The sequence below is a fragment of the Asparagus officinalis genome, chromosome 2, assembly GCF_001876935.1.
Source record: "Asparagus officinalis chromosome 2, Aspof.V1, whole genome shotgun sequence".
In the NCBI taxonomy this organism is placed as follows: Eukaryota; Viridiplantae; Streptophyta; class Magnoliopsida; order Asparagales; family Asparagaceae; genus Asparagus; species Asparagus officinalis.
Genome location: NC_033795.1, coordinates 71455700 through 71464638, shown reverse-complemented (window position 1 = coordinate 71464638; position 8939 = coordinate 71455700). Strand labels below are relative to the sequence as shown.

The following is an 8939-nucleotide window of genomic DNA, read 5'->3' as shown; positions in this document are numbered from 1 at the left end:
AGTGTGTCAGAAACTTCAGTCAAGTCTCTGGGTTGGAGGCAAATCCTAGCAAGAGTGCTATCTTCTATGGTGGTGTGAATGAGTCTGTGAAAAAAGACATTCAAGATTATTTGGGTTCACTGAAGGGAAAATGTCAGTAAAATACTTAGGTGTTCCCCTAGTGTGCAAGAGACTAAGCTACATTGATTGCAATCCTCTTCTCAATAAAATCTCAAGCCACTTCCAAAGTTGCCTGAAAATTAAAAATCTATCCTATGCGGGTAGATTACAGGTGATAAAGAGTGTGATACCATGTATGCAAATATACTGGACCTCTAGCTATATTCTACCAATTAAAGTACTCCAAAAAGTTGATGAGCTTTGCAGAAAGTTCCTTTGGGGGAAAAATGATCAGCATCCAAGGCTTCTCTGGTTTCATTGGACATAGTCTGTACAAGTAAATTGTATGGAGGATTGGGGATTTTCTCTTCTACTATCTGGAATATGGCAGCAGCACTAAAGACCATATGGGATATTCACACAAACAAAGAGCTCCTATGGATTCATTGCAATTATCTAAAAAGCAGGAATATATGGCAAGTGGAAATGAAAGTTAATGATTCCTGGACATGGAAACAGCTATTAAAAGCCATAGATAAGGCTATAGCTTGTTGTGGTGGTTTGGATAATCTAAAAGACTTATTCAGGTCCTGTTATAGCTGCTCAAAAATCAAACTTTCAGACCTGTATCATGCTCTTTCCCCTGCTGCAAATAAAGTTCCATGGTGTATCACTATATGGGGGGTTTCAATTACCCTAAGCATTCGTTTACTCATGGTTAGCTGTCCAAGATAGACTCCTAACCCAGGACAAACTGCTACGGAGAGGTATAATCCAAGCTAATCAGTGTTTTTTATGTTCAGGATCCAAGCCTGAAAGTAGATGCCACCTGTTTTTTGAATGCAACTATTCTAAAGATGTATGTAATGGAATTGTGAATTGGCTCTGTTTCAGATGGAGAAGCTATGATTGGAATCATCTATTGGATTGGTTCAATTCCAATTTGTGAAGTAAAGGATTCAAGCATAAAGTAAAAAGAATGGCTCTTACCTCCTCAATATACAACATTTGGATTGAACGAAATAACAAAATCTTTAATCAGAAAAGGAGGGGAACTGAGCTTCTTATCAAAATGATCAAAATAGATTTGATGACCATAGTTCTAAACAGTGAAGTTGCTGCTAAAGACAAAGAATGGTTATTATCAATGAAATAGGGTTTACAGGTTTCGGCTATCACTCCCTGGTCTGATATTCATGCACAAAGTCTATTCCTTGTATTCTTTTTGTAGATAACTCAAAATCTGAGTTTTTTTGCTGTACTATACTTCCAAATGGTTAAATGAATAAACTCAGTTTCATTGACAAAAAAAAGACTTTTTAAATATAATAACATTCACATAATATCTATAGTTAATTTACAATCATATAAGAAAATATGAAGTTTCATTAAATCAAAAATCCCACTATGCAAAATTACCTTAACATATACAAACTTGGTCAATACACAAATAGTTAACTATCCAATAGATTTAGATGCTCTTCACTACCAAAAAATAGTGGAGAGACCACTATCTAATTTATAGATGTTTATTTATGTAGTGGATGGTTGTAATTTCTCTTTAAATACAAATTAGAAATGAGTTCTATTCATGAGGGTGCGGTGAGTACAAGGTTTAGAATGAATTATAATCATCCACTAGAAAAATTAATAGCCAGTAATAAGATAGTGGCTTATCCATCATTCGATGAGATTGAGCGGACTCCTTGGTGCATGTTAGCAGGCGATTTCCTGCTAACTTGCGCCCCCGCTGAGGTTTGAAAATGGCAAAAAAGAAGAGAAAAAATGAGAAGAAAATCTTGGAGATTGGATTAAGAGCTGCGAATCCATGCTTGTCTTCATCAGATGAAGCTATTCTTGATGTTGAAGATGAAGAATCCATAGCAGATCTAATGGGATCAACTGGTCCAAGGGGAGAGCGGAAGAAAGTTTTAATGGCGGATCTCTTGAATTCAGATTCAGGTCCAGTTGTTTTCTCTTCTCGAGTAGCTGATCCTCAATCTCATCGAAAGCTAGGTATGTCTTCAAGTTCTCAATCTATCGCAAGTAATTCCATGAGAAAATCTTGGGCTGAAGAGGTAGAATCAGCTGTTCCTCTCTTGTTTCAACATCAGAATCTGATTCCTGCTAGTAATCAAGATAGTTCTTTAAATTCTGCACGGAATCTTGCAACAATTTTGAATCCTGGAAAAAATCTAGACAGATCTATGAATTCGCCATGGAATCTTGAAGTAAAATCTGTTCCAGATTCTATCCCTATAAATGATAGTGTTAAGAATACCAAATCTGCAAAAGATTCTCTTAATGAGAATATTTTGAATTCTGTGGGAAATCTTGGGAATGACTCTATTCCATTGGTAGCGACTGATAGTGCTAAAGCTTCCATTAATCCTGATCCTGAAGATCAAGGTCCTGCTAAGCTGAAAAGCTGGGCTAGTCTTTTCACAAACAACAGGAAGCTAGGATCTGGGATGAATTTGAGTTTTGTGGCTCCTAACTCAAAAGAAGCTGTTGTTTTTGATGAAGAAGAGTGGAATGAAGGCAATGCCATATGGCAGTTTTCTTTAATTGGGCAAATTTTGGGGTTAAATGTTAAATTCAAAGCTATGAAGAATTTTGTGCACAAAATCTGGGCTCGGTGGGTTACCCCTGAGATTTGTATTCTTAAACCAGGGGTTTTCCTTTTCAAATTCAAGAATCAATCAGAGATGGATGATATACTTGTGAATGGACCATGGTTTTTTGGTTCAAGGCCTCTTTTACTGAAGAAATGGTCAAATGAAGATGGAATTGACAGAATAAATGACAGCATATATCCTTTATGGATTCAGTTTCCAGGTCTTAGGCTCAATTTATGGAATTCAAAAAGCCTAAGTAAAATAGCTAGTTTAATTGGTAGACCTGTTGCATCTGACAAATTAACAGCTAATAGACAAAGATTGGCTTATGCTAGAGTACTTGTAGAAGTACATATGCCTTCCACTCTACTTGATCATATTGTTATACAAGGTCCTAATAATATGATGATCAAACAAAGGGTTATCTATGAGTTCAAACCTAAATGGTGTGATATCTGCAAGTTAGTGGGTCATGATACCACTTTGTGCAGGAAAGTCCACAAGAAGTGGGTGCCAAAGCAAGGCATCAAGCCTGCAGCTGATACTCAACTCCTGTGGATTTGAGTATGTACAACAAAGGTACTGGGAATAACTCTGAACACATTCAGGAAAGACCTATGACTGGAATTGGCAATGTTGTAAAAGCTCAAAGTGTACCTCAGGATGATTTGAATATATGCATGGATACTGGTAGCAATGGAAATAGTTTCGTGCATGTTGTGCATGTTCAGGAGCATCAGAGGTCTGTTGATGGTTTAAATATGTGCAGGGGTCCTGTTGACACTGGAAATAGCTCCGTGCATGTTGTGCATCTTCAGGAGCAGCAGCCTGTCTATTCTGTGCACTTATCTGGAAAAACATCTCAGGAATCTAGTTCTTTGTGCAGTAAAGTTGGTTCTGATAACAGCATTGTACATATTAGCCAAAATCAATACAGATCTGGGAATTTGGCTAGTTACAAGGGTAAAGGACTTATGCAAAGCAGGAGCTTAAATATTGGAAATTCTTTTGCTCAGCTCACAAATCTGGAAATTGATCCCTCTACTGTTGATAGGGGGTGTGACAAATATATGAATTGGTCCTTTTGGAATGTTAGAGGATTGAACAAATCCTCAAAACAGCACTTGGTAAAGCACCATCTACAACAATACCATCTATCTTTCCTAGCTCTACTTGAAACCAAAATTAAGGCTGAAAAAATCTCAATTGTTGCTAAGAGGCTTTCTGTCAATTGGAAATGGGTCTCAAATGCAAGCAGCACCAGTAAAGCAAGGATTATTCTACTATGGGATCCAAATATACTGGAAGTTCTTATTGAAAGCCTATCAGACCAACAGATTACTTGCAAAGTCAAATCATTGGATGGGAGAATTGACTGTGTAATTTCCTCCATATATGGTCAAAACCAAGTGGATAAAAGAAGGGAATTATGGTTGAACCTCACTCATATTTATCAGACAGTTAGCCACTCACCATGGTTACTGTGTGGGGATTTCAATGCAATAATTGGTAATGAAGAAAAATTAGGGGGGACTATTCTTTCTGAGTTACTGTGTGGGGATTTCAATGCAATAATTGGTAATGAAGAAAAATTAGGGGGGACTATTCTTTCTGAAGCTGATACCAGTGAGTTCAGGGAATTCATTGATTTTTGTCACCTCTCCCACCTTAAAACTGAAGGTTGCTTCTATACTTGGAATAATAAACAAGATGCTCATTCTAGAATCTGGAGTAGACTGGATAGAGCTCTCATTAATGATGCATGGTTACAAAAATATAATTCTAGTCATGTGGAATATCTGCTGCAGAATTTCTCAGACCACTCCCCTGGATTAGTATCAATATATGATGATTGTGCTAAAGGAAAAAAACCCTTTAAATTCTTTAAGATGTGTGCCAAACACAAAAGTTTTCTGCCTACTGTATCAAGAATATGGCAAACAAAAGTAAAGGGTTATGCTATGTACTCTGTGTATACTAAAATGAAGCTGCTGAAGAATGAGCTGAAGGAGTTAAATAAAAGGCATTTTAGCAACATCAGTGAACAGGTTCTTAGAGCAAAAGTGGCTCTTGATGATGCTCAAACAAATCTTCATTCTGACCCCATAAATCAAACACTTATTAAGCAGGAAAAAAACTGTTTTTATCTCATACAACAAACTGTTGGACTATGAGCTATCCTTTTATCAACAAAAGGCTAGGATTTTCTGGAGTGTTCAAGGTGACAGGTGCACTAGTTACTTCCACTCTGTTATCAAATCAAAAAGGCATCAGAACAGGATTCTGATGCTATATAACAGTGCAGGGGAAAAAATTAACTGATGAGGAGAAGATTATATCTGAATTTATATCTTTCTATAAGAATCTTATGGGAACAAACTCTGCAACTGCCAATGTTGACAGGAATATAATCAGTAATGGCCCCTGTTTGAGTGAAGCACAAGCTAGAGCCCTATCAAATCCAGTTACCAGAGAGGAGATCAAAGAAGCTGTTTTCTCTATGTCTGAAAACAAAGCCCCAGGGCCTGATGGTTATAGTATATCCTTCTATAAATCAGCTTGGGGGGTTGTTGGAGATGAAATATCATTGGCAATAGAGGACTTCTTCAAAACTGGGAAACTTTTGGGGGAGATCAATTCCACAGCTATCACTTTGATACCAAAAATACAATGTCCAAAAAGTCCAGTTGACTTTAGACCTATTGCATGCTGTAATTGCTTATACAAATTCATCTCTAAAATATTGGCAAACAGGATCAAATCAGTGATGGGCTTTCTAGTTAATGAAGCTCAGAATGCTTTTGTCAAGGGGAGGCAGATATCAAGTAACATTCTATTAGCACATGAACTTGCTAAGAATTACAATAGGAAGTACATATCACCCAGAGCCATGCTTAATATTGATATCAAAAAGGCTTTTGATACCATTAACTGGGGGTTCCTCAAAGAGATGCTTACTGGTCTGGGATTTCCTGATGCATATGTAGGATGGATTATGGCTTGCATTACTTCTCCTAAGTATTCTATAGCTTTTAATGGTGCTTTGCATGGTTATTTCAAAGGAGAAAGAGGACTAAGACAAGGAGACCCTCTCTCTCCTTATCTCTTTATCCTAGGCATGGAATATCTCTCAAGAAGATTGGAATTGTTGAAAGAGGACAGAAACTTTAAATTTCATCCAAAATGCAAGAAATTCCAAATAACACATTTGATATTTGTTGATGATCTTCTCCTATTTTCTAAAGGTGATCTATATTCAGTAAACAAGCTCTACCAATGTTTCAGTGACTTCTGTGCAGTCTCAGGTCTAAAAGCAAACTCAACAAAGTGCTCAATCTTTTATGGAGGGGTTGAAGATCCAGTTAAAGCTTCCATCTTCAATTGTTTGGGGGTTTTCAGAGGGAACAATGCCCATTAGATATCTTGGTGTTCCTCTCATATGCAAAAGACTCTCTTATACAGATTGTGCTCCCCTATTAAACAAAATTACTGATCTGTTTCAGGCTTGCAAGAATCACAAGAAATTGTCATATGCAGGAAGGTTACAGATTATTAAGAGCTCTATCTTAGGAATTCAAGTCTTCTGGACCTCAAATTACATCTTACCTGTTAGAGTTCTCAAAAAAATTGATGAATTATGCAGACATTTTTTGTGGGGAAAATATGATCAATCAGCTAAAACAGTCCCTGCGGTCTCTTGGGAGAAAGTTTGCTTGGACAAGGAAAAAGGAGGATTGGGGATTTTCTCTGCCTCTATATGGAATTTAGCCTCTGCAGTTAAGCTTCTTTGGCATTTGCATATTAATAAGGAAGGCTTATGGATTAAATGGGTGAATGGGACATATCTAAAAAACTGTAATGTATGGCAAGTTCAAGCAAAGAGGGGTGACTTATGGATGTGGAAACAAATTTTGAGAGCTAGGGACAAGGCTGTGGAACTCAGTGGTAATGTTGACAACCTGAAACAGATGATCAAGGCCAGTTCTAACAGCTCTAAAATCAAAATTGCTGAAATATATAGTGCTCTCTCCCCTGCATCAAATTCAGTCCCATGGCATAACATGGTCTGGGGAGGTTTATCCTATCCAAAGCACTCATTTATCTGTTGGTTAGCTGTTAATAACAGATTACAAACCCAAGATAGACTATTAAGGCAGGGAATTGTGAATGCAAACAAATGTAAACTCTGCACTGGTCCATGCTTAGAGAGCCGAGATCATCTATTTTTTGAATGCTCCTTCTCCAAAGAGGTATGGAATCAAATCATGGATTGGCTTCTTTTCAAATGGAGATCATGTTCTTGGAATTCCATCATTAATTGGTATTGTACAAATTTAAGGAAGAAAGGTATAAAGCAGAATATCAAGAGAGCAGCTTTATCAGCTACTATATATCACATATGGTATGAGCGAAATATGAGGATGTTTCAGCAATTGTTCAAGTCTGAGGAGAGCTTGGTTAAGAGAATCAAAGTTGACATTCTAACTATATGCATTAACTCTCCAAACATTGCTGGGAATCTAACTGATTGGATCAGTCCTGTTTAAAATTGTACAGATTTTGATATTTCTGTTTTTGTTCCCTGTTTGAATTCTCAAAACCTGAGAATCTTGAAGCATGTAAAGTTCACATTTGGGAAATGAATAAAAGTTTTTCATTGACCAAAAAAAAAACTGGTTCCCCTATAAAAGAAAAAAGTGGAGTTATCATAAGAAATGATCAAAAAATCAATTATGAGCATAAAAATATTCCTTAAGGAGGCAAGTTAAGAGTATAGTACCAACTCTTTCAAAACTTTACTAGAAGTCAATCACATATTCGATAACTATTGTTTGGTGCACTAGTCTAGTGTGCAAGAGTAGTTATCATAAGAAATTAAAACATGACAAATTAATTAAAAGCTTCAATTATTAATCGTTTCAATAATTTAACTACTCAATCTATTTTATCTTTAGCTCGTCTAGGTGCACAAATGAAATGTATTGGTGTACTGCAAGCCAAAAAAAAAAGAGAAGAAGGAGAAAAAGAAAAAAGAAAAAAAAAGGAATGTGTTCCTCTCAATTAGTAGAGCATAGTGCAGTTATCATTACTTTTATTCATGATCACTTTCTGTTTAATGGGTGAGTGATCTCCTTGAGCGATAAATAAGCCAGAGGGATGACCAGACGGATATTTGGATGTATATACACTTGTTCGCTAAATAATAAAATGTTATAAAATAAATTAATTTCACTCTACCTCATTATGATGCCAGACGGATGCACACATCAAAGAAAAAATATTTGATAAAAGAAGCTATTCAAAAGTAACCAAAGGCAATATTTTGTTATAAAGAAAGTACATATATAAGTGGAAATTTTGACATAATAAATCCCCCTCAACCTCTCCCCACTTCCACGTATAAAAGCCACCCCCACCAAAGACTCCTAACCCTTTAAGCTCCACCCCACCCTTTTCCTTCGATCTCCATGCCAACTTCCTCCTTCTCTTCCTACATCCACATCTCCTCCAACCTCCCAAAGAAATCCTTAACCCCAAAAAACCCCTCCCTCCGCCCGATGAAACCCTCGAATTCCAACGGAGCGGTAGCGAAGAAGGAGAAGGTGGTGAGGTACAGAGAGTGCCGCAAGAACCACGCAGCCATCATCGGAGGCTACGCAGTCGATGGGTGCAGGGAGTTCATGGCTGCAGGTGAGGAGGGGACCAGCGCCGCGCTGCAGTGTGCAGCTTGCAACTGCCATCGGAGTTTTCACAAGCGGGAGGTCGAGACTGAGGTCATCGTTTGCGATTGCTCCTCAAATTCTTAACTCTTCTGGAAGACGGAATTGGTCGATGATCACCATGGGGTACATATGATATCGATCGGTAAGGTTTAAACTATTCTATTAGTGTAGCTTACACCTCCTGGCTCAGATGTTACGTCTTTGGTAGGTTGGATATCACGTGGAAATCACATCACAATAAATTCATTGTTCGATCTATATTTAAAGTACTAATTAGTTTATTGTTATGTGACTCGTTCACTTGATATCTCAACTAACAAGAAGGTAATTAATTAGTATGGTTTGATGTATGGAAATGTAAGTACTAGTAATAAAATAGTTCAAATGGTATAAAGCGGTTAAACCACTGTAAGGGGTTTGGTAATTGGTATATTGTTATCTTCGTGATTGTGTTCTACTGTACTACTTTCTGGTGATGAATTGCATTAAGGATTTGTAT

At 37.2% G+C, this 8939-nt stretch overlaps 2 protein-coding genes across 2 annotated transcripts; both read left to right on the top strand.

The window, feature by feature from the left end:
* On the top strand, window positions 3284–7264 carry LOC109831293. Its single transcript, XM_020398624.1, has 3 exons — window positions 3284–4765; window positions 5023–6108; window positions 6221–7264. Exons 1-3 carry the CDS (start codon window positions 3284–3286, stop codon window positions 7262–7264), a joined length of 3612 nt encoding a protein of 1203 aa, XP_020254213.1.
* Window positions 8186–8524, top strand: LOC109831292 (mini zinc finger protein 2-like). The gene has a single exon (XM_020398623.1). It carries the CDS (start codon window positions 8186–8188, stop codon window positions 8522–8524), a length of 339 nt encoding a protein of 112 aa, XP_020254212.1.